The 26245-nt window shown below is 37.6% G+C and overlaps 1 protein-coding gene across 2 annotated transcripts in view; it reads right to left on the minus strand.

Annotated features, from left to right (window-relative positions):
- Positions 1-697: 697 nt before the first annotated feature.
- Positions 698-26245, minus strand: part of LOC128666737 (zinc finger protein 713) — a 143923-nt gene continuing 118375 nt past the window's right edge. For both annotated transcript variants that reach the window (XM_053721492.1, XM_053721491.1), the window contains one exon: positions 698-3100. In XM_053721492.1, coding sequence (XP_053577467.1) covers positions 2466-3100 — 635 coding nt within the window. In that variant the 3' untranslated portion in view covers positions 698-2465. The remainder of the gene's footprint in view (positions 3101-26245) is intronic.

The following is a 26245-nucleotide window of genomic DNA, read 5'->3' on the forward strand; positions in this document are numbered from 1 at the left end:
TTTCAGGAAACCATATGTGTGATTGCCTGGGAATGTGAGATAAAATCTATTACCCCTCACAACGTGCCATAGAGTCTAACTCAGGCGACATTATCTTGTGAGAAAGTAACTCTGTGCATTTCAAATGCAAATAAACCATGCTATGTGGGTGGGGCAGTGAAGACCTTAGGAAACAAAGACAAATGCCATGGTGTGAACTTAAAATTACTGAAAACAGTGTGGGTTGAAGAATTAACATTTACAACCCCTGTATAACACAGATAAAAATAAATACATTTTTGCAAAGGGAACAATACTAGTTTCATATGTGTTTGGAATAATTCAAATAACCCATATATGTATATATATGGGACTGAGACATTTTTTATTAAATGGATGATTGCTATGTTGAGAAATAACTACATCAAATACATATGAATGCTTGGATCATTTCTAATAATTATTTCTATTTTTATTGCAGACAACCATTGGTCATGGGCATCAATCTATGCACTTAGAAAGAGGTGCACTGAATACCTCAGCCTCTGTGTTTTTAAAAATATGAATAGATATTTGTGGACCTAAAAAGAAATAATTAATGACACTTATTATTTTATTTCAGGTAAACCATGGGCAAAGTTCCTGCGTGCAAGAATTGTGGGAGACATAGAGCATACTATATTATATGAAAACATATTAGATGTAAAAATGCCATTAATTTCAGAAACAGGATACATTATTTTAATATAATATACTGTGTTTCATATCAAAAAGATCAGAAAATTCATAAGATATTACTTATCCAAAACAAATATTGTGAGTAGTTGTTGCAGTAAATTATGATAAAATGAATAACCATTTCATAGAAATACTGAATTAAGTTGTTAAAATGTTTAGAAATGGTATTGCATGTATTGCTGTGTTGTGCTGTCTGCTGCCACCTAAGGGCCAATACCGGTAGGACAGTTAAGGGAATTTAACTGTTCAAAAGATGCGTTGCCATGGTAAACATGCTCAACTCCGTTAAGGGCCAATCCAATCAGGTATTCAAAATACCCAATCAAAAGAGACAAGGAGGGCCACCCATAATTTACCCATGATGGAAAACTAATAAAAAGTGAATGCAATATAGAGAAGGAGAGATTTGTGCTGAGCTGACTTGTAATTGGATTGGGCGCGAAATACCACTTTACTCAAGCAAAGCTAATCTACCTTTGTCACTGATTGCGATATACACTTATTGGTGATCTGAGGTAAAATAATTCCTATTAAGGAATATTGGATACCGATTTATTTATTTGTTAAAGTATTGAAATTACATGTGATATTTTAGAATAAGTTATATGCATAGTCACTACAGTTAAATTGCAATTGGAAGATTGGAGAGAGCAAATTGTGCTTTTAAATTGTATTGCATAACCTTGAATAGCTCTTAGCTTGCCTATTTGTATGCAAAAATGTAAAGTAAACATTTACTATTGCTGTATGTAGCAGAGTTAAGGGAAGAGTTTATATTTCAAGTTAGCATTTCATAGCCTATGTATTGTTAAACTAATCCCAATCTTAAATTGTTTATCTATGCAAATATAGAATAATATTTCATAAGCCTAAGTATTGTTTAAATTTGTATCTGGTAGACTAAGTAACTTATCTGTGCAAGTTCTGATGTTTTAAATTAATATTGTATTAGGATAAATTGCAGTTAAAAAGCATAATATATATATTATCCTATTGTTTATAAGCACTGATAGGATTGTATTGCTTGGAAGTTAAAAGTAAAAGGTTTTAGTCCCATTGTGTTAACTGAATGAAAGGCTAATTGTAAATAAGGCTGATTTTTTAAGGTAAATTTTTCTGGGCTTTGTAAGAAGGATAGCATATCTTAATAGTTGGGTTTAACGTATATAATATTGTGTCATATTCTGGTATTGCAAATATATTTCAAAATGTTCATGGATATTAACTAAATAAAAGAATTCAGGTATTTATATTAATTATATGGTTTCTAGTAGATGCTTGTTGGTTAAGGGTTTCTATTTTTAAGGATAATTATTGAATATATTGTGTTATAACCCTGCCATAAGCTGATATATTATTTGGAGAGCACTACTTAGATTTTAATAAATATACTGACAGTATTTTGTGTGCATTGAATGCTTCTCAAACTCCATGAACACATGGGTTCTCTGCTCAGTGAGTCCGCTGGTTTGTGGTTAAATCTTGACATATTTATTTAAAATAATGGCTTCAGCTTTTGGTATTTTCTGGTGTTGCCATATTTGTCCATGTTGAAAGCAGGTCCTCTAGAATTCAAGCAAAACCCATAGGTTGTGTATTATACAAGCTCTTCAGTGTGTTATAAGCTGGGAGAAATGTTTTCTGCAATATAACCAGATTGATCCTTTGACCTCTTCTTAAATCCATGCAAAACGCATGGGTTTTCTTCTGTAGAAGCGCACAGATCGTTCTAATGCTTCAAGAAGAACTTACTCTTTCGTGTGTGTTTTCTGGTGCAAATTGAGATTTGTCCTCTGAGTGAAGCTTTTGCCGCATTCATTGCAAACATACGGCTTTTCTCTAGTATGCGACTGATAATGTTTAACCAAATGCCAATTTGTAGCAAAACCTTTGCCGCACTTCGAGCAAGTATACGGCTTTTCACCAGTGTGACTCCTGTTGTGTTTGTTTAAAGCTGACGACTGATAAAAGCCTTTGCCACATTCCTGGCACACGTACGGCCTCTCTCCTGTATGGCTTCTTAGGTGTACGGTCAGATGGGACTTCCTGTGATAGCCCTTCCCACACACATGACAAACATGCGGTTTATGGTCCACAATCTGTTTCCTAATTTTATTACAGGTGCACAGCATCCCTGCTAATGGCGCTGTATTATGATCCACACAAATCGCTATGTGACTCCCCTGTTTCGCAGTACTGATTGCAAGTTGAATATTCTGACCTTGGGCAAAACCCATATTTAACGCATAGGGCACAGGAGCAGGAATGAAATTTCCTTTCACACACGGTATAGGTAGTTTTGGGGCAATTAATTTCACAATATCTTTAGTTTTCTGAGACTGGATTGCAGTCCGTGGCCTGGCTGGGATTACGGTTTTGGAACCTATTGGGAACACAAATTATACAACACAAATTATATATGTACCACAAAACAATCAGGTGAGTGAATAAGAACAGCAAACAAACCATTACTGAATAAAAATAATGGCAGTCAGCGTTTCTACTTTATTTGTCTTATTTACTGCAGAGGCTTCTAGATTAAAGGGATATGAAACCCAAATGTTTGTTTGTGATTCAGACAGAGAAACCAATTTTATAAAAAACATCAAATTTATTTCTATTATCAAATTGGCTTTGTTCCCATGGTATCCTTTGTTAAAAGGATACATAGGTTGGTGTCTGGAGCACAACATTTCAGGGAATAGTGCTGTCCTTTAGTGCTCTTGCAAATGGATAACTTTCTTGCAAAATTTAAGAATAGAAGAAATTTAGAAAGTCGCTTAAAATTGCTGCTCTATCTAAATTATGAAAGACAAATTTGGGGTTTCATGTTCCTTTAAGTATCAGAAACAGAAGTGTATATCCCTTTCCAATAGAATTAATAGTTCCATCAACAATTAGTGTTTCGTAGAACCGAAATGTGTTTGAAAAAAGAAATGGCCCCAGTGAAGTTCTTTACTAGTAATTAATCTAAAACAACTATAGCTACCTATGCACACACACATTCTGTCTTTGTCTCTCTCTCTCTGTCTGTGTCTCTCTCTCTCTCTTTCTGTCTGTGTCACTCTCTCTGTGTGTCTCTCTCTGTCTGTCTCTCTCTCTCTCTCTTTGTCTCTCTCTGTCTGTGTCTCTGTCTCTCTCTCTCTTTGTCTCTCTCTCTCTGTCTGTGTCTCTCTCTCTCTCTCTTTCTCTCTGTCTGTGTCACTCTCTCTGTGTGTCTCTCTCTGTCTGTCTCTCTCTCTCTTTGTCTCTCTCTCTCTGTCTGTGTGTGTCTCTCTCTCTCTCTCTTTCTCTCTGTCTGTGTCACTCTCTCTGTGTGTCTCTCTCTGTCTGTCTCTCTCTCTCTCTTTGTCTCTCTCTGTCTGTGTCTCTCTCTGTCTGTGTCTCTGTCTCTCTCTCTCTCTGCCTCTATCTGTCTGTGTCTCTCTCTCTCTATGTGTGTGTCTCTCTCTCTCTTTGTCTCTCTCTCTTTCTGTGTCTCTATCTCTCTGTCTGTCTCTCTCTGTCTGTCTCTCTCTCTGTGTCTCTATCTGTCTGTGTCTCTCTCTCTCTGTCTCTGTCTGTGTCTCTCTCTCTCTCTTTGTCTCTCTGTCTCTCTCTGTGTGTGTCTCTCTCTCTTTGTCTCTCTCTCTCTCTCTCTGTGTGTGTGTCTCTCTCTGTATCTCTCTTTGTCTCTCTCTCTCTGCCTGTGTCTCTGTCTGTCTCTCTCTCTCTCTGTGGGGGATATCTATCAAAGCGTCAACTATGTTGCATTCACCGGCATCAATACGCTCGACTAACATCGCGGCCGTGGATCTCAATACGCTCTCCTTATTTATAAAAAAAAGCCGTCAAAAACACAAGCACCAAGAATGGGGCGATGAGCATTGGACTATTGTTAACTAACAGTCATCGATCTTGCATCTATTTGTGTTTTTACCAACTTTATTTATACCATTTTACTTAACGCTGCCACTATACTAATATATTTATCCCATCGCTCCCCGACCCCGCAGCAACATGAATAAAGCTATTAACCCCTATCCCGCTGTTCCACGACACCGCTGCAACATAAATAAACGTATTAGCCCCTATCCTGCCGCTCCCCAACCCCGCAGCAACATGAATAAAGCTTTTAACCCCTATCCCGCTGTTCTACAACACCGCCGTAACCTAAATAAACGTATTAACCTCTGGCCTCCCACATCACCACCACTAACTAAACCTATTAACCCCTAAACCATCAGCCCCCCACATCGCAAAAATATAAATGAAGCTATTAACCCCTAAACCTAACAACCCCTTAACTTTAAATTAAAATTACAACATCCCTATCTTCAAAAAAATTAAAACAACTGTAGAATTTAAAGAAACTAATTTTAACTATTAATTAACCTACCTTAACTATTATAAAATTAAATTAAACTACATTACATATTAAAAAACCTAACCCTACTAAAATTATTTAAATACAGGTAGCCCTCAGTTTACGCTGGGGTTAGGTTCCAGAAGGAATGGTTGTAAATTGAAACCATTGTAAATTGAAACCCAGTTTATAATGTAAGTCAATGAGAAGTGAGGGAGATAGGTTCCAGGCCCCTCTCAAAATTGTCATAAGTAACACCTAATACATTATTTTTAAAGCTTTGAAATGAAGACTTTAAATGCTAAACAGCATTATAAACCTAATAAAATAATCACACAACACAGAATATATAATTAAACTAAGTTAAATGAACAAAAACCTTTGCTAAACAGCATTATAAACCTAATAAAATAATCACACAACACAGACTTCACTTGCATTTTTCTGCAAACAGTTCTTTCTATGCATTCCAATCTGGACTGATTAATAGACAGGAAGATCTTGTTCCTTTGAAATCTGCTCGATAGCTCAGGTCTGGTTAAACTGATTAATTTCGGCTTGCTTGGCTTTGCTGCAACACAAGCGGACAGCTCCACCTACTGGCTATTTTAATAAATGTGGAAAAATATAGGAAGGAAAAATGGATATACCAGAGCACTCAAAGTGAACTATTAAAGGGCCACTGTAAGTAAATATTTTCTATGCCTGTTACTAACTAACTACCCCAAATACGCTTTTTATCAATAGCATTTCATTAACATATCTCTACCGTATATCAGAAATCTTGTCTGCAAATTTAATTGTTTTCCAAACCCACTCCGTGGGTATCCTTTGCTCTGTACCAATCCGTTTACAATACCTAGGTTTCAAAATGGTGCTTTAAACACAATTTCATTGGTTTAAGTATTTTGAACACACAGTGCTGAAAATAGTGGGCAGGATAACGTGACATCATCTGGGAATAAAATATATAACTTTTATAACGTTATGAAACTTCATTTTGGAGAAAATATAGGTCAGTAGGTTTTAATTAATGTTCATTAACTTTAATATGTTAGTTGTTTGTCTTAAAAATTATAACAGAAAGTAATCCTTTAAGGATTGATTCACAATGTGAGTTGGAGTGCAGGACCGGGTATTATAAATAAAACATAACTTTTAATAATGTCCAAGTAAAAATAGTAAATGATAGTGATAAACATTCACACAGTGTAGTGTATATTAAAATCAATTAAAAAAGGGGATGAATGCTGAAGTGCCAAGTAGTGGCCATACAAAGTATGTCAAGTGGGTAATTCTCAATCAAAAAGCAGTATATAGTGCTTAGCAATAGCAACAAAACAAATTTAATAAGAAAAGGAAGTTACACTTCCACAGAATATGATGCTGAGTGCAGTGCTCAGCCGTAGTTAGCTTCTATTAAGTTCACACACTCTGTACACAATTACAATTACAAGATAGAGTTGAACTAGTGAATCTATCTCTATCTAGACCTGTGTAGTGAGTCCGAATAAAACCCAATTCACAGAAAATAGGAGTAGATTGAGTGACTTAAACCGCTAACTTGTATATGTTGCTATTGTACAATTATACCCACAAGAAGGGTGTGTGTGGTGGGTGAGTCTGGCAAGGGTGTACCACAATATGCTCGCAGATTGCACACGGAACTAATCTAAAAAGAGGATTGACCTCACAACAATTATCTAGCTAGTGCAATGCTGGAGCGGTACTACACCTTGTCAGAATCCCATACTAATCCCATACTTAGTGTAATGTAGTGAGAAAGGGTACTAATAGAGAAGCCCGAAAAATCGGCTTGTTAGCTTAGAAGGAATACTTCTGGTAAGCGTTTCAACATTACGGTCCAATATTCACAATTATACACACACAAGCTATATTAAGTTTTCAGCATTCATAAGGAGCGCCTGATGCGCATTTTGCCACCTCCGTGGCTTTCTCAAAGGCTAACCCGTCCTGCCTCAACTCGAGCGGTTAAATACCGCTCAGAGCCAATCACGGGTGAGTAATCGCGCACACCCACTAACGGCTGGCCAATCACTAGTCAGCTACCCCATTGGGTAGAGGTATGTCACATGACTTGTCATCCTGATGCAGATGGGCGTGACTCATCACGCAACTATACATCAGCATAGACGGATAATATTTGTTTAGTAGGAGCGATATATATCAAACAAATACCAGTCAAATCCTTTTATCACCAGTCGCCATAGTGATCTAACATAACAACTTTGCTTCAAGTCCAGTCATCTACATTTAGTTAGCATATGACAAATAAAAGGGGGGAAGTCTGAACATAAGTTAGAGTATTAACACTGATATGTAGTTCCATCTATTGTTCTCCTGGTAATGAAACTGAAATAATGACATACGGCTGTGTATCTCCCATTAGCACCGATATAAAAAATAGAGTTTATTATATATATGTAAATTGCCAGGAAATTACTATATATGTGATTGAACTAATGTCACTGGTGTTATGCCCTCAGATATTCTTTAATGAAGTCTGCTGATAAGACAATTTACAAATAAAGGATTTTATCACGATCAAGATTTCAGGATTAGCTGTTGTAAGTGAACCAAAGTAACTCCTATTTAATCGCAGCACTTTGCATGTCTGCGAACTAGTGACAATAAATAAATACTATATAGTTGATACTCAATCAAAACCACTCTCCTATACAGATACTAAAAATGATGCACAGCTTGTCACAAGACTTTAAAAACAGACAGGACCAGAGATTGAGAGATATAGATAAAACCTTTGCACTGGCATGTGATACCGAAACTACTCTTGACGCAATAATAGACAATTGGGAAGATGGTCTAAAATCCCTAAATTATTTAATTAAAAAACACACGCGCTCTTTTTGGAATAAGAGCGCGTATGATAAATACCTTGCAAAACATATCATACCCAGAGGCCTTAGAGTACGCCTCTTTCCTACCTTTTCCTTCCATATTGATACCTATAAGGACAGATGGGAGCAGGCACTAATTAACTGCTCCGAAATTTTGGTTGCGATTTTATCTGATTATGAAACAGAAGTCATGTCAGAGCTGGATAAAGAAATTAGTGAATATAATATAAAGCTACAAAAATTTGAAACACTAGATAAATTTAAGCAATCATACAAAGAAATGAGAGAAGAACTAGACAAGAGAGAGAAAGAGATAATACAGACTAAGTGCTCTAAGATGAAGAGAAACATGATAGATTTTGAAAAAGGAAGAATATTCACATGGGATGATAAGCAACCCAGACGAAGACCACCCAATAGTCTACCTCCACCTAAGACGACACATCAATCAGATTGTGAGTCGGCGGCGGTAGAGGACAGTGATTCAGAAAGTAACACTAACAGACCCAGTACAAGTAGTTTTTTAGGAAGGGACACGACACACCTAGACAAAGATACGAGAGACCAACCAGAAGGGGGAAAAAAAGAAAACAGGACCCTACGAGATCGAGCACGGTGGGGGTACAGATCAGACAACGGATACAAGAGAAGGGAGGATTGGGGGAAGTGCCCGAGGTGGTAAATGGGGATAGTGACAAACTACAAGTCATCAACCTAACACAAAGAACTATTACAGAAACACAAACCCTTGTTTTATCTAGAGGCTTATCATTCTCTCCCTCCCCCCCTTTAAACAAATTTGATTTAATTAAGGATCTACATCTCTATTGTAGGAAACTAATATTAAAGAAAATGTACAGTACCCATGAGGACAGTACGACCTCTGACCTCCAAACACTAGACATCTTGATCGAATTATTAAATGAGAATGAAGAAACTGAAATAAGCACAAATGAAAAGTTTCTTGAAAAACAGATCAGACTCAAATCTAAGTACATGCCACCAACCACTAAAGTACCGCAAATTGAGGTATTTTTGAGAATGGTCATGAATGACTTCCTTGAATTACCAGACACAAAAGTAAGAAATATTACTAGAAAAGAAGAAGAGGCATTAAAAGAAATTAGTTCATGGGATGATGTAATCATCAAACCGTCGGACAAAGGAGGAAATATTGTAATCTGGGGGAAGGATAAATACATTGCCGAAGCAAATAGACAATTAAAAGACCGTAAATGCTACAAGCACTTATTTTCTAATCCAACATCCCAATTCCTGACTGATTACCTAAAATTGATTAATGAGGCAAAGGCAGACAATCTGATCAGCTCTAAGGAACATTCTTTCCTACAAGTCAAAAATCCCAGGATTGCTACTATTTACTTTCTACCCAAAATACATAAAAATAAGGAGTCACCACCAGGTAGACCCATTGTTTCCAGCATAAACAGTTTATGCGAACAAGGGAGCAGATTTCTGGATTTATATTTAAGAGAGATTGTATGGGCATTACCATCTTACACCAGGGATACTATGGACGTACTAAGTAAAATAAATGACCTAACACTAGACCAAGATTCTTTCTTAGTCACCTGTGATGTTGAATCACTCTATACCTCAATCAAACATGAATTCGGTTTGAGAGCTGTTGAATTCTTCCTAAGCATGCAATCAAATGATAGATCTGAGAGAAATAAATTTGTGATTAAGCTACTGCAATTTGTACTTACCCATAACTACTTTGTTTTTAATGATAACTTCTACTTACAAATCCAGGGCACCGCCATGGGGTCATCTTGCGCCCCCACCTATGCCAACATCTACTTAGGGTGGTGGGAGAGTGAATATGTATTCACTGACAGTATGTCTAAATATACTGATCATATAAATATGTGGTGCCGATACATAGATGATCTCTTCATAATATGGACGGGAAGCGAAGAGATGTTTAAAGAATTTATCACTAATCTTAATCAGAATGAGATTAATCTGAAACTGACGTACTGCATAAACAGAAACAAAGTAGAATTTTTGGACATCAATATCTACAGAGATGACAACAATTACATAAAAACAGATCTTTTCAGGAAGGAAACAGCAACCAATTCAATTCTCCAATACGAGAGTTTCCATACTAGAGGAACTAAAAATGCTATTCCCACGGGAGAGTTCCTCAGAATAAGGAGAAATTGTACGGATTTTAAAGTGTTTAATGAGAGAGCAAAAGAACTGAAATTACGACTCAAAGACAGAGGATATAGTCGTAAAATAATACGTAAAGCCTACCAAAGAGCGAAAAGAACACCAAGGGAATCACTTCTGATTCCTAAAAAGAAAGTACAAACTGTAGAAAAAGAAGTCAGATTTGTGACCACTTATAACAACAATCATGACAAAATCACAAATATTCTGAATAAACATAGTGGAATACTTAAATCTGATAAAGATCTATCACCATATGTAGGTGAGAGTATAAAGACAAGCTGGAGAAGAGCCCCAACTATAGGGAATTTGTTGGTTAAAAGCCACTTCACCAAAAGAAGAACGAATAAATACATATGCGGAACGTACGCATGTGGCACATGCAGTTTTTGTCAATATATCTCTAATGAAAGGGAATACAGGACACGAACAGGAAGCATTAAGCGAATGCTGGGATTTGCAAATTGCAAAACCAAAAATGTTGTATACTGCTTGTTGTGCAAATGTGGCAAAAGTTATATTGGAATAACTACTAGGGAGCTACGCATACGATTGGGCGAGCACATTAATAGTATAAAGAACTGCCTAAAAGACCAAGAGAAAGGCAAGAACTTACCCCCAGTGGCGAAACATTACTTGAAAAACCACAGTACAAAACCAGAACTAAAGATATCAGTGCTACAAGTAATAAAACCTGGGATCAGAGCAGGAAATGTAGAAACTATGCTACTACAAGCAGAATGCCGCTGGATATTCTGGTTAGATACTTTAGCACCACTGGGTATTAATGAACAAGATGGTTATAACTCTTTTCTCTAAATCGCATGACATGATACCTATAATAGGACCTTGCTTTGGAGCTAAAACTAGCAAAAGATTACGTGCGATGTCTGTACCCCCATAATTCATTTCCTTAAATAATATGTGAAAATAACATAACATATTTTAGTATACAATTGGAGCAAAATCAGAATGTATTATATGTTTTGCATGAGATAGCAAACATTCGTACAAACCTATTCAGGCTTCACTAAAAAGTTCGAGACTTTGCAACACCTGTGATCTAAATGGTGTTGGCTGAATTCCTGGCCCTATACATACCATCAGCCACAACTACAATATAGGATTTATTACTGATAGCCCTTATATGTTACGTAGTCAACTTAATACGCCTCTGTATAGGAGAGTGGTTTTGATTGAGTATCAACTATATAGTATTTATTTATTGTCACTAGTTCGCAGACATGCGAAGTGCTGCGATTAAATAGGAGTTACTTTGGTTCACTTACAACAGCTAATCCTGAAATCTTGATCGTGATAAAATCCTTTATTTGTAAATTGTCTTATCAGCAGACTTCATTAAAGAATATCTGAGGGCATAACACCAGTGACATTAGTTCAATCACATATATAGTAATTTCCTGGCAATTTACATATATATAATAAACTCTATTTTTTATATCGGTGCTAATGGGAGATACACAGCCGTATGTCATTATTTCAGTTTCATTACCAGGAGAACAATAGATGGAACTACATATCAGTGTTAATACTCTAACTTATGTTCAGACTTCCCCCCTTTTATTCGTCATATGCTAACTAAATGTAGATGACTGGACATGAAGCAAAGTTGTTATGTTAGATCACTATGGCGACTGGTGATAAAAGGATTTGACTGGTATTTGTTTGATATATATCGCTCCTTCTAAACAAATATTATCCGTCTATGCTGATGTATAGTTGCGTGATGAGTCACGCCCATCTGCATCAGGATGACAAGTCATGTGACATACCTCTACCCAATGGGGTAGCTGACTAGTGATTGGCCAGCCGTTAGTGGGTGTGCACGATTACTCACCCGTGATTGGCTCTGAGCGGTATTTAACCGCTCGAGTTGAGGCAGGACGGGTTAGCCTTTGAGAAAGCCACGGAGGTGGCGAAATGCGCATCAGGCGCTCCTTATGAATGCTGAAAACTTAATATAGCTTGTGTGTGTATAATTGTGAATATTGGACCGTAATGTTGAAACGCTTACCAGAAGTATTCCTTCTAAGCTAACAAGCCGATTTTTCGGGCTTCTCTATTAGTACCCTTTTTCACTACATTACACTAAGTATGGGATTAGTATGGGATTCTGACAAGGTGTAGTACCGCTCCAGCATTGCACTAGCTAGATAATTGTTGTGAGGTCAATCCTCTTTTTAGATTAGTTCCGTGTGCAATCTGCGAGCATATTGTGGTACATCCTTGCCAGACTCACCCACCACACACACCCTTCTTGTGGGTATAATTGTACAATAGCAACATATACAAGTTAGCGGTTTAAGTCACTCAATCTACTCCTATTTTCTGTGAATTGGGTTTTATTCGGACTCACTACACAGGTCTAGATAGAGATAGATTCACTAGTTCAACTCTATCTTGTAATTGTAATTGTGTACAGAGTGTGTGAACTTAATAGAAGCTAACTACGGCTGAGCACTGCACTCAGCATCATATTCTGTGGAAGTGTAACTTCCTTTTCTTATTGAATTAGTTTTGTTGCTATTGCTAAGCACTATATACTGCTTTTTGATTGAGAATTACCCACTTGACATACTTTGTATGGCCACTACTTGGCACTTCAGTATTCATCCCCTTTTTTAATTGATTTTAATATACACTACACTGTGTGAATGTTTATCACTATCATTTACTATTTTTACTTGGACATTATTAAAAGTTATGTTTTATTTATAATACCCGGTCCTGCACTCCAACTCACATTGTGAATCAATCCTTAATAGTTCACTTTGAGTGCTCTGGTATATCCATTTTTCCTTCCTAAATTTTTCCATGTTTAGAACAGGATATTGAGCACCCCCCACCTTTATTATTGTGATTGAGGAAATAATATTTTTCCACCCGAAGTATAGGGTTTAATTGTGTTGGGGACATTATAAGTACATTAAATACAGAAATATTTCTCTCCACAAATTTCTTAAACTATTTTAATAAATGCACTACTTCTCAATGCTTTTCAATAGCAGTCACATGACTGGAAAAAAAGGTTGTTATTCTGAAACGGTGTAAATTGAACCGTTGTAAAACGAGGGCCACCTGTATACTATTAAACATTATTACAAAGTACTCTGTTGAGCTTACTCTAAGTGGGTCTGCTGTATTTATTCTCTGTTAAAGTAAGATTTTCTGTTTAATAATAATAGTTAGCTAACCAAGCTAATTTATAAATATTTTGATTTGCAAGGGTTGCATTTTATAAAACCAAATAACTGTTTGTTGGTTTGTATCTATCCATTTTTTTTTCTTTATTTTTTTTCTTGTTTCCTGTGTGGGTAATTAGGGGTGGGGCATTTTTCAGCTGTTTGGGCCTTGCAATCCTATACATTTAGCACAGTAACTCTGTTGAGATTACTCTAAGTGGGTTTGCTGTATTTATTCTCTGTTAAAGTAACATTGTCTGTTTAAGTATAATAGTTAGCTAACCAAGGTAGTTAGGCAAACAAGGGTTTGGGGTAACCAAGGGGAAATATAATTATTTTATACTTTTAAGTTAAACCTTTTAGCAAGAATGTGTGAGAATCTTATTCAGTGTACAGCTTGCCATATGTTTGCATCACTGGAGCAGCCACTTCAGGGATTATATGTTTGTGGTAAATGTGAGCATATTGTCTCTTTAGAAACTCATACTGGAGTTCTGGAGGAACGAATTGCAACACTGCATGAAATTCAGACACTTGAAAGGGAAATGGATAGGACTGAGCTAATTGTTAATGGTTCTAGCAGTGGGAATGGGGAGGATTCAGATGAGGAGACTTCAGGATGTAGCTGGGTCACAGTTAGAGGGCGAGGTAAAGGTAAGCGGAAGAGACAGGCCAGTTCTGAGCTGGTACACCCCAACAGATTTGCCAGATTAAGTGAAGATGTTGGGGATATCAGTTCAGGGGTGGCAGTGCCAGAGAGGGCTGTTTTGCCTAGTATAGTGAACAGTCCTTTAGTTGTGGAAGAGCAGCATACTATGGTGGGCAGTCCTTCAGACATGGTAGAGGGGCATACTATAGTTAACAGTCCTTCAGTCATGGAAGAGGGACATACAAGTCAGGGCCTGAGGCAGATGTTGGTGCTAGGAGACTCTATTATTAGGAAGGTTGATAGGGTAATTTGTCATCCAGACCCTTTAAATAGAACAGTTTGCTGTCTTCCAGGGTCTCGTATTAGGCATATGGTGGAGCGTATTGATAGATTGTTAGAGGGATGTGGGTCTGATCCTGCAGTCATGGTACATATTGGTACTAATGAAGGAATCAGCGGGAGATGGAGAGTCCTAAAAAATGACTTCAGGGAGTTAGGTAGCAAGCTTAAAACAAGGACCTCCAAAGATATATTTTCTGAGATATTACCAGTGCAGTGTGCTAATTCAGTAAGGCAGAAGGAGCTAAGGTCTGTTAATTCATTGTTAAAAACATGGTGTAAAAATTAGGGGGTTGACTTTTTAGAGCACTGGGCTGACTTTTCACTTGGGTATAATTTGTACAGTAAGGATGGATTGCATCTAAATGACATGGGTGCAAGTGTGTTGGAGGAAAGGATGGTAGCAAGTTTAGAGAATCTTTTAAACTAGGCAAAGGGGGGAGGGTCAGTTAGAACACAATAGAATAGAGAGATCAGTCTGTGAATCTGTCAGTCCTTTGATATCTCAAGGAAGAGATGACTTAAGAAATGTCACATTAGAAAGTATGGAGGAAAGCACACCAAGTATCAGCAGAAAGCACATGAAAATTACATGTATGACAACAAATGCAAGAAGCAGGACGGGTAAAATGGGGGAGCTGACGCTCTTAGTTGCAGGAGGACTATGATGTTATCAGTATAACTGAAACTTGGTGGGATGATTCACATGACTGGGCAGCTAACTTACGGCTAGATTTGGAGTTTTGTCGGTAACGACCCGAAAAACTAACGCCGGCTTTTTTCTGGCCGCACCATAAAAATAACTCTGGTATTGAGAGTCCACATAAAGGCTGCGTTAGGCTCCAAAAAAGGAGCATAGAGCATTTTTAACGCAGCTTCAACTCTCGATACCAGAGTTGCTTACGCAAGCGGCCAGCCTCAAAAACGTGCTCGTGCACGATTCCCCCATAGGAAACAATGGAGCTGTTTGAGCTGAAAAAAAACCTAACACCTGCAAAAAAGCCGCGTTCAGCTCCTAACGCAGCCCCATTGTTTGCTATGCGGTAACACTTTCTACGTCTGCACCTAACACTCTAACATGTACCCCGAGTCTAAACACCCCTAACCTTACACTTATTAACCCCTGATCTGCCGCCCCCGCTATCGCTGACCCCTGCATATTATTATTAACCCCTAATCTGCCGCTCCGTAAACCGCCGCTACTTACATTATCCCTATGTACCCCTAATCTGCTGCCCTAACATCGCCGACCCCTATATTATATTTATTAACCCCTAATCTGCCCCCCACAACGTCGCCTCCACCTGCCTACACTTATTAACCCCTAATCTGCCGACCGGACTTGAGCGCTACTATAATAAAGTTATTAACCCCTAATCCGCCTCACTAACCCTATAATAAATAGTATTAACCCCTAATCTGCCCTCCCTAACATCGCCGACACCTAACTTCAATTATTAACCCCTAATCTGCCGACTGGAGCTCACCGCTATTCTAATAAATGAATTAACCCCTAAAGCTAAGTCTAACCCTAACACTAACACCCCCCTAAGTTAAATATAATTTACATCTAACAAAATTAATTAACTCTTATTAAATAAATTATTCCTATTTAAAGATAAATACTTACCTGTAAAATAAATCCTAATATAGCTACAATATAAATTATAATTATATTATAGCTATTTTAGGATTTATATTTATTTTACAGGTAACTTTGTATTTATTTTAACCAGGTACAATAGCTATTAAATAGTTAAGAACTATTTAATAGCTAAAATAGTTAAAATAATTACAAATTTACCTGTAAAATAAATCCTAACCTAAGTTACAATTAAACCTAACACTACACTATCAATAAATTAATTAAATACAATTCCTACAAATAAATACAATTAAATAAACTAGCTAAAATACAAAAAATAAAAAAGAACTAAGTTACAAAAAATATAAATTTTTTTACAAACATAAGAAAAATATTACAACAATTTTAAACTAATTACACCTACTCTAAGCCCCCTAATAAAATAACAAAGCCCCCCAAAATAAAAAAATGCCCTACCCTATTCTAAATTACAAAAGTTCAAAGCTCTTTTACCTTACCAGCCCTGAACAGGGCCCTTTGCGGGGCATGCCCCAAAGAATTCAGCTCTTTTGCCTGTAAAAAAAAACATACAATACCCCCCCCCAACATTACAACCCACCACCCACATACCCCTAATCTAACCCAAACCCCCCTTAAATAAACCTAACACTAAGCCCCTGAAGATCTTCCTACCTTATCTTCACCCTGCCAGGTTCACCGATCCGTCCTGAAGAGCTCCTCCGATGTCCTGATCCAAGCCCAAGCGGGGGGCTGAAGAGGTCCATGATCCGGCTGAAGTCTTCATCCAAGCGGGAGCTGAAGAGGTCCATGATCCGGCTGAAGTCTTCATCCAAGCGGGAGCTGAAGAGGTCCATGATCCGGATGAAGTCTTCTATCAACGGCATCTTCAATCTTCTTACTTCCGGATCCATCTTGCAGACCTCCGACGTGGAACATCCTCTTCTCCCGACGCCTACTAGCCGAATGACGGTTCCTTTAAGGGACGTCATCCAAGATGGCGTCCCTCGAATTTCGATTGGCTGATAGGATTCTATCAGCCAATCGGAATTAAGGTAGGAATATTCTGATTGGCTGATGGAATCAGCCAATCAGAATCAAGTTCAATCCGATTGGCTGATCCAATCAGCCAATCAGATTGAGCTCGCATTCTATTGGCTGTTCCGATCAGCCAATAGAATGCGAGCTCAATCTGATTGGCTGATTGGATCAGCCAATCGGATTGATCTTGATTCTGATTGGCTGATTCCATCAGCCAATCAGAATATTCCTACCTTAATTCCGATTGGCTGATAGAATCCTATCAGCCAATCGGAATTCGAGGGACGCCATCTTGGATGATGTCCCTTAAAGGAACCGTCATTCGGCTAGTAGGCGTCGGGAGAAGAGGATGTTCCGCGTCGGAGGTCTGCAAGATGGATCCGGAAGAAAGAAGATTGAAGATGCCGTTGATAGAAGACTTCATCCGGATCATGGACCTCTTCAGCTCCCGCTTGGATGAAGACTTCAGCCGGATCATGGACCTCTTCAGCTCCCGCTTGGATGAAGACTTCAGCCGGATCATGGACCTCTTCAGCCCCCCGCTTGGGCTTGGATCAGGACATCGGAGGAGCTCTTTAGGACGGATCGGTGAACCTGGCAGGGTGAAGATAAGGTAGGAAGATCTTCAGGGGCTTAGTGTTAGGTTTATTTAAGGGGGGTTTGGGTTAGATTAGGGGTATGTGGGTGGTGGGTTGTAATGTTGGGGGGGGGTATTGTATGTTTTTTTTTACAGGCAAAAGAGCTGAATTCTTTGGGGCATGCCCCGCAAAGGGCCCTGTTCAGGGCTGGTAAGGTAAAAGAGCTTTGAACTTTTGTAATTTAGAATAGGGTAGGGCATTTTTTTATTTTGGGGGGCTTTGTTATTTTATTAGGGGGCTTAGAGTAGGTGTAATTAGTTTAAAATTGTTGTAATATTTTTCTTATGTTTGTAAATATTTTTTTATTTTTTGTAACTTAGTTCTTTTTTATTTTTTGTACTTTAGCTAGTTTATTTAATTGTATTTATTTGTAGGAATTGTATTTAATTAATTTATTGATCGTGTAGTGTTAGGTTAATTGTAGGTAGTTTATTTAATTAATTTATTGATAGTGTAGTGTTAGGTTTAATTGTAACTTAGGTTAGGATTTATTTTACAGGTAAATTTGTAATTATTTTAACTATTTTAGCTATTAAATAGTTCTTAACTATTTAATAGCTATTGTACCTGGTTAAAATAAATACAAAGTTACCTGTAAAATAAATATAAATCCTAAAATAGCTATAATATAATTATAATTTATATTGTAGCTATATTAGGATTTATTTTACAGGTAAGTATTTATCTTTAAATAGGAATAATTTATTTAATAAGAGTTAATTAATTTCGTTAGATGTAAATTATATTTAACTTAGGGGGGTGTTAGGGTTAGACTTAGCTTTAGGGGTTAATACATTTATAAGAATAGCGGTGAGCTCCGGTCGGCAGATTAGGGGTTAATAAGTGTAGGCAGGTGGAGGCGACGTTGTGGGGGGCAGATTAGGGGTTAAAAAATATAATACAGGGGTCGGCGGTGTTAGGGGCAGCAGATTAGGGGTACATAAGGATAACGTAGGTGGCGGCGCTTTGCGGTCGGCAGATTAGGGGTTAATAAGTGTAGGTAGGTGGAGGCGACGTTGTGGGGGGCAGATTAGGGGTTAATAAATATAATACAGGGGTCGGCGGTGTTAGGGGCAGCAGATTAGGGGTACATAAGGATAACGTAGGTGGCGGTCGGCAGATTAGGGGTTAAAAAAATGTATTCGAGTGTCGGCGATGTGGGGGGACCTCGGTTTAGGGGTACATAGGTAGTTTATGGGAGTTAGTGTACTTTATAGTACAGTAGTTAAGAGCTTTATAAACCGGCGTTAGCCAAGAAAGCGCTTAACTACTGACTTTTTTCCTGCGGCTGGAGTTTTGTCGTTAGATGTCTAACGCTCACTTCAGAAACGACTCTAAATACCGGAGTTAGAAAGATCCCATTGAAAAGATAGGATACGCAATTTACGTAAGGGGATCTGCGGTATGGAAAAGTCGCGGATGAAAAGTGAGCGTTAGACCCTATTTTGAGTGACTCCAAATACCGGCGGTAGCCTAAAACCAGCGTTAGGAGCCTCTAACGCTGGTTTTCACGGCTAACGCCAAACTCTAAATCTAGGCCTTAGAGGGGTATACTTTATTTAGAAGGGACAGAAATAATAAAAGGGGTGGAGGAATCTGCATGTATATTAAACCTAACCTTAAACCTACAATAAGGGAAGATATTTCTGATACAGGCGACAATGTAGAAACCCTGTGGGTGGAAATAAAGAGTGGGGGGGGATCCTAAAAAAATATTACTAGGAACATGCTACAAGCCCCCCAACATTAGTGACCTGGATGAAACTCAACTACTAATACAAATAGGTAAGGCTGCTAATAACAGTGCTGTAATTATGGGAGATTTTAACTACCCTGATATAAACTGGGCCAATGAAACTAGTAATTCAGCTAAGGGGGATAGATTTATAAATGTTCTCAGGGATAACTTCTTGTCACAATTAATAGAGGAGCCAACTAGGAGTAACGCTATATTGGATTTAGTGCTATCAAATAATACAGATATAATATCAAACATAGAGGTCAAAGAACATTTGGGTAAGAGTGATCATAACATGGTCACATTTGAAATTTATTTTCATAAGCAGTGTCTTAAAGGTTTAACCAAGACTTTTAATTTTAAGAAAGCAAAATTCAACGATTTCAGGAAATCATTAAATAACATAAATTGGGACAAAGTATTCTCTAATAAAAATACAGAGGATAAATGGATAACATTTAAAACTTTGTTAAAGAAATATACATATCAACAATACCATATGGTTATAAAAATAAAAAACCCAAGCCAATGTGGCTGAATATAAATGTGTTAAGTGAAATTAGGAAAAAACGTACGGCATTTAAATTATTCAAAGAAAATAGTACAGACTCAAAATTCCATATTAATAAGGAATGTAACAAAGCATGCAAAAAAGCAATCAAATTAGCCAAAATTGAAAATGAAAAATTAATTGCAAAGGATTCTAAATCTAACCCTAAAAGGTTCTTTAAGTACATAAATAGCAAAAAATCTAAGAAAGACAATATAGGTACATTAAAATGCGGGGAGGGTAGCATGATTAACAGTGACAGGGAGAAGGCTGAGATACTAAACCAGTTTTTTTCTTCAGTATACACAAGAGAGGAACCATTGGATGATACTTTGGAACAAAATAGAACATGCCAGCCCATACCATTAATTGGGTTATGTATAGAGGATATCAGGAACAAATTGGATAATATTAAGGTAAATAAAACTCCAGGCCCAGATGGAATACACCCAAGGGTGTTTAGGGAACTTAGCACTGTTATAGACAAACCTCTACTCTTAATTTTTCAAGACTCATTATCCTCAGGCATGGTACCCAAGGATTGGCATAAAGCTGATGTGGTGCCACTCTTCAAAAAGGGAAGTAGGGATGATCCAGGAAGCTATAGACCAGTTAGTCTGACATCAATAGTGAGGAAGATATTTGAAGGGATTATATAGGATTATATTGATGAGCATATTCGTGTAAACAAGATTATGAGTTCTAATCAGCATGGTTTTATGAGAAATAGATCATGTCAAACTAATCTAATTAGATTCTATGAGGAAGTAAAAATATAGATATAGATATCAGTTGATGTGATATACTTAGATTTTCCAAAGGCGTTTGATACAGTGCCACATGAGAGATTATTGCACAAAATTAAGGGACTGGGAATAGCTGAAAATGTTAGTTTGTGGATAAATAACTGGATTAAAGATAGGGAGCAATGAGTAGTAGTAAATGGATCATACTCAGATTGGACAAAGGTAATCAGTGGAGTACCCCAGGGATCAGTGCTGGGCCCTATTCTTTTTAATATTTTTATAAATGACTTGGAGCTAGGATTAAATAGCTACATCTCTATTTTTGCAGATGATACTAACGCCTAGAATTAGAGTTCTGCGTTAGCCGTCAAAACCAGCGTTAGGGGGTTGCGTATCCTATCTTTTCAATGGGATCTTTCTAACGCCGGTATTTAGAGTCTTGGCTGAAGTGAGCGTTAGAACTCTAACGACAAAACTCCAGCCGCACAAAAAAGTCAGGAGTTAAGAGCTTTCTGGGCTAACGCCGGTTCATAAGGCTCTTAACTACTGTGCTCTAAAGTACACTAACACCCATAAACTACCTATGTACCCCTAAACCGAGGTCCCCCCACATCGCCGCCACTATAATACATTTTTTTAACCCCTAATCTGCCGACCGCACAACGCAGCAACCTACATTATCCCTATGTACCCCTAATCTGCTGCCCCTAACATCGCCGAAACCTACATAATATTTATTACCCCCTAATCTGCCCCCCCCCCCAACGTCGCCGCTACCTTACCTACACTTTTTAACCCCTAATCTGCCGACCGGACCTTGCCGCCACTATAATAAATGTATTAACCCCTAAACTGCCTCACTCCCGCCTTAAAAACCCTATAATAAATAGTATTAACCACTAATCTGCCCTCCCTAACATCGCTGACACCTAACTTCAAGTATTAACCCCTAATCTGCCGACCGGACCTCGCCGCTACTCTAATAAATGTATTAACCCCTAAAGCTAAGTCTAACCCTAACACTAACACCCCCCTAAGTTAAATATAATTTTTATCTAACGAAATAAATTAACTCTTATTAAATAAATTATTCCTATTTAAAGCTAAATACTTACCTGTAAAATAAACCCTAATATAACTAAAATATAACAAATAATTATATTTTAGCTATTTTAGGATTTATATTTATTTTACAGGCAACTTTGTATTTATTTTAACCAGGTACAATAGCTATTAAATAGTTAATAACTATTTAATAGCTACCTAGTTAAAATAATTACAAAATTACCTGTAAAATAAATCCTAACCTAAGTTACAATTAAACCTAACACTACACTATCAATAAATTAATTAAATAAACTACCTACAATTATGTACAATTTAATCAACTAAACTAAATTACAAAAACAAACGCTAAATTAAAAAAAAAAAAATTACAAGAATTTTAAACTAATTACACCTACTCTAAGCCCCCTAAAAAAATAAAAAATCCCCCCAAAATAAAAAAAATGCCCTACCCTATTCTAAAATAAAAATTTAACAGCTCTTTTACCTTACCAGCCCTTAAAAGGGCCTTTTGCGGGGCATGCCCCAAAGAAAACAGCTATTTTGCATTTAAATAAACATGAGGCGGATTAGGGGTTAATACATTTATTATAGTAGCGGTGAGGTCCAGTTGGCAGATTAGGGGTTAATAAGTGTAGGTAGGTAGCGGCGACGTGGGGGGGGGCAGATTAGGGGGTAATAAATATAATATAGGGGTCGGCGGTGTTAGGGGCAGCAGATTAGGGGTACATAGGGATAACGTAGGTTGCGGCGGTGTACGGAGCGGCAGATTAGGGGTTAAAAATAATATGCAGGGGTCAGCGATAGTGGGGGCGGCAGATTAGTGGTTAATAAGTGTAAGGTTAGGGGTGTTTAGACTCGGGGTTCATGTTAGGGTGTTAGGTGCAGACTTAGGAAGTGTTTCCCCATAGGAAAAAATGGGGCTGCGTTAGGAGCTGAACGCTGCTTTTTTGCAGGTGCACGAGCACATTTTTGAAGCTGGCCGCGTCCGTAAGCAACGCTGGTATTGAGAGTTGCATTGGCGGTAAATTATGCTCTACGCTCCCTTTTTGGAGCCTAACACAGCCCTTCTGAGAACTCTTAATACCAGCGTTGTTTAAAAGGTGCGGGGGGGGAAAAAACACGCGTAGCTAACGCACCCCTTCTAACACAAAATTCTAAATCTAGGCATAAGTTAAGTAAGGTCATTAGGTCATAGCAGGATGAACTTTCGTTACAAAGGGACCAGCAAAAATTAGAAGTATGGGCAGGTAAATGGAAAATGAGATTTAATACGGGAAAATGCAAGGTTCTACATTTTGGAAGTAAAAATAAGCAGGCAACGTATTATTTAAATGGGACAAGACTTAGCCAAACACAGGAGGAAAGGGATTTGGGAGTAGTAATAGATAACAAGCTAAAGATGGGTGCACAATGCAGGGCAGCAGCTTCAAAGGCTAATAATATATTAGCATGTATTAAAAGAGGCATTGACTCAATGGAGGAAAGCATTATTCTGTCACTATATAAAGCCCTGGTAAGACCTCACATTGAGTATGGAGTGCAGTTCTGGGGACCGATCGCAAAAAAAGATATTGCAGAACTAGAAAAAGTTCAGAGAAGGGCCACAAAGCTAATAAGGGGATTGGATAATTTTTTTTATAACAAATTTTTATTGAGGTTCTTTTCCAAACAAACAAGTATTAATTTTCCATACATAATAAAAAGGAGAATAAATTGTTACAGAGTAAGCTGCCATAACAAGATTGTATAGGTACATAATACAGTTCAATGACAAATTACCTATTAGATATAAGCAATAAACTCTGTTCTAACATTACACCTACTGCAAGATATAAGCGGCCATTTATAGACCGCAAAGATGCTATAACATAATATAAAGCAGGTAAGCAGTGATGTGATAGGGCCACTCATGGACCCCTGATGGAGAACCTCTATTTTATTTTTTTAAACTATAATTAGGCTATATTGTAATAAAGCTTTCAAGAGAATAATTCCAAGAAATAACAAAAGGTAAAGTATTTGAACAATAAAGTAGATTTAGAATATTTGGAATATTTGGTACAAGCTAGGTGAAAAGTATGTAGCAATATATGCAAAGCCTATGGTAATATCTGTTATGTTATACAATTAAGCTACCCCACTATATTAGGAGGAGAGAATAAACATGGAAGTCAGTTATGAAGCAGGGCGTACTTATAAAAGGAATTGTTTGAGTGCGGTATAATGTATAGGCAGTTTTATATTATAGTAAAATATGTAGGTGGGTTGCATGAATTTCACTGGTAGTGAAAGTGTGGCATAGGGTAGATAAGCCACATATTTAACTCTCCCAAGAAGGGAAATACATTATGTAGGGAAGGGGGGGGGAGGAGGTGGTGTGTTGCAAAAGAGGCCTCTGGAAAATTTATAGGAGTACAAGGGAATAATATATGCTAAGGGCCAAGGTTGAGACAGATAATGGAGTATGAGTCTGGCACATTGGAGTTAGCCCGCTAACATCCTAAAATAGCAATAAAGTGTAACCTGTGGACCACCTGGCAAAAAGAGAACATATTATATGAGGAGGGGTAAGAGCTTAAGTATGCTGGCAATCAATCTTTTAGCCGTTGTTATAGAACACATAAGGTCAGTAAGCTCAATGCTCTTGGAGTGGACATACTGTGTGTAGTGACTAATCCCAAATGTGGTGCCTTTTACAGGATAGCTGTAGGTCCAGCCTGCTGGAATCATAAACTGTAGAGGTTGCAAGCATCAAACTTATCCTAGATAGCATATATAAAACTGGATGAAAACATAAATAGCACATACTACGCAAAGTTACTACGCAACTCTAATGAACCTGCTAAGTGTAATACCCTCTAATTGTATATAGCAAAGGAATGTTTTAAGACCTTGGATGGCTGTTCGCCCACCTAAGCTTAGATGGGATAAGCTTCACAAGAGAATCTAGCATGTCGTGATTCGAGGGAAGGAGGTGGTGGGTTAAATGCTATAGGATTCCCATAAAGCTAAGATATACTTAATCTGCTAGAAAAAAGATGCTAAAAGACACTAACCACCTCTGCTCTTCCTGTCGTTCTTGATAAGTATTGCAGTACAATCAAATAATACTTACTAGCTATACAGATATGTCATATAGGTGACAGACAAACACTAAAACATTTTCCATGTAGTTAACAAAATAGTAGATTCACATCAATAATCTATAATGTCAGCTGAATAGAGATAATTGAGTAGGTCCATATAGACTTTATACACACTATGCAGGTATTACTTGGATGATAATAATAGTTAGCATGCTGAGAGGTGCAGGTATTATCTAGATTTCAAGGTTATATCAAGTCCCTAAACACAAGGAGAAAGTAGTGTGAATAGTAAGGCCACCAACTAGTACCATAGGGTAAGGATGACTAATATAAAGGGTCTACAGTTTCATCAACAATACCACCTATATGGACTGAGACCAGAAATGTAGTTATATCAGGACCAGGCTAAGTGTGGGTTTGCAGTCTACTCTTGTGCTTTTCCAGATCATATCCCTCGGGTACGGGCCCTATACCCAAAGGTTGGTGTATAAGATATGATGAAAAGTTAGGTATGTCCTAATAAAAGGTCGCTATTTGATCCTAAACTACAGCCATCATATTACCTACTTTCTGGCAAGAAAGAGAATTATAAGTATTTTGTCCCTGTCTTTACACTCATCAAATGTGTGAGACAAACATAAGGGCAGGACAGCAAAGCTAACAAGGCATTACAAAAGCTAAACAAAGTGTTGCTAGGTTATGATAGAGCTCAAGGACCATTATAAGTCACCTCTCAGGGTAATTTGCCTGTCTGTCACCAGGGCATTATATCTCAGATGCAAATCAAATATATCTAACAGGAGATAATATGACCCGCCAAAAGAAGAGGGTAACACCACACTTATATATACATGCAGATCAAACAAGCTCATATCTCTTAATAGTGTGAAATATGTCTGCAATACACAGTACAACCTAAGTGTGTTAGGTCAGGTCAATGATCGTCATTAGTATCTTGGTCGATAGTATTAAATGCATAAGTCCCTCATCTGTAGTTGAGTATATATATATATATATGTAACAGACATGATAAAACATTCAGCTAAGGCATGGTGGTAAAACGTAGTGTCCAATATCCAACATGGATGACAATATAGAGTGTAGAATAATAATACGGTAGTCCAGGAATAATATTTGGGAGGCTACAGAACATATTGGAGGGTAAGGGTGAGCAGGTATTGTAAGGATATAAAATCATAAACGCTTAATAGAGTGAGCAGGTATTGTAAGGATATAAAAACATAAACGCTTAATAGAGTGAGCAGGTATTGTAAGGATATAAAAACATAAACGCTTAAGTTAGCGGAGAGAAGATGATTGGTATGTAGTTCCATAAGTTTACCCCACTCCGGTGGTCAGTGATATGTAACAGTCCCGCATTCTGTGAACCACAACTCCAGACTGTAAGGGCCCTCCAGTGTTTGTCTCCGCACAGTCCATT

The sequence above is a fragment of the Bombina bombina genome, chromosome 7 (genome assembly GCF_027579735.1).
Source record: "Bombina bombina isolate aBomBom1 chromosome 7, aBomBom1.pri, whole genome shotgun sequence".
NCBI lineage: Eukaryota > Metazoa > Chordata > Amphibia > Anura > Bombinatoridae > Bombina > Bombina bombina.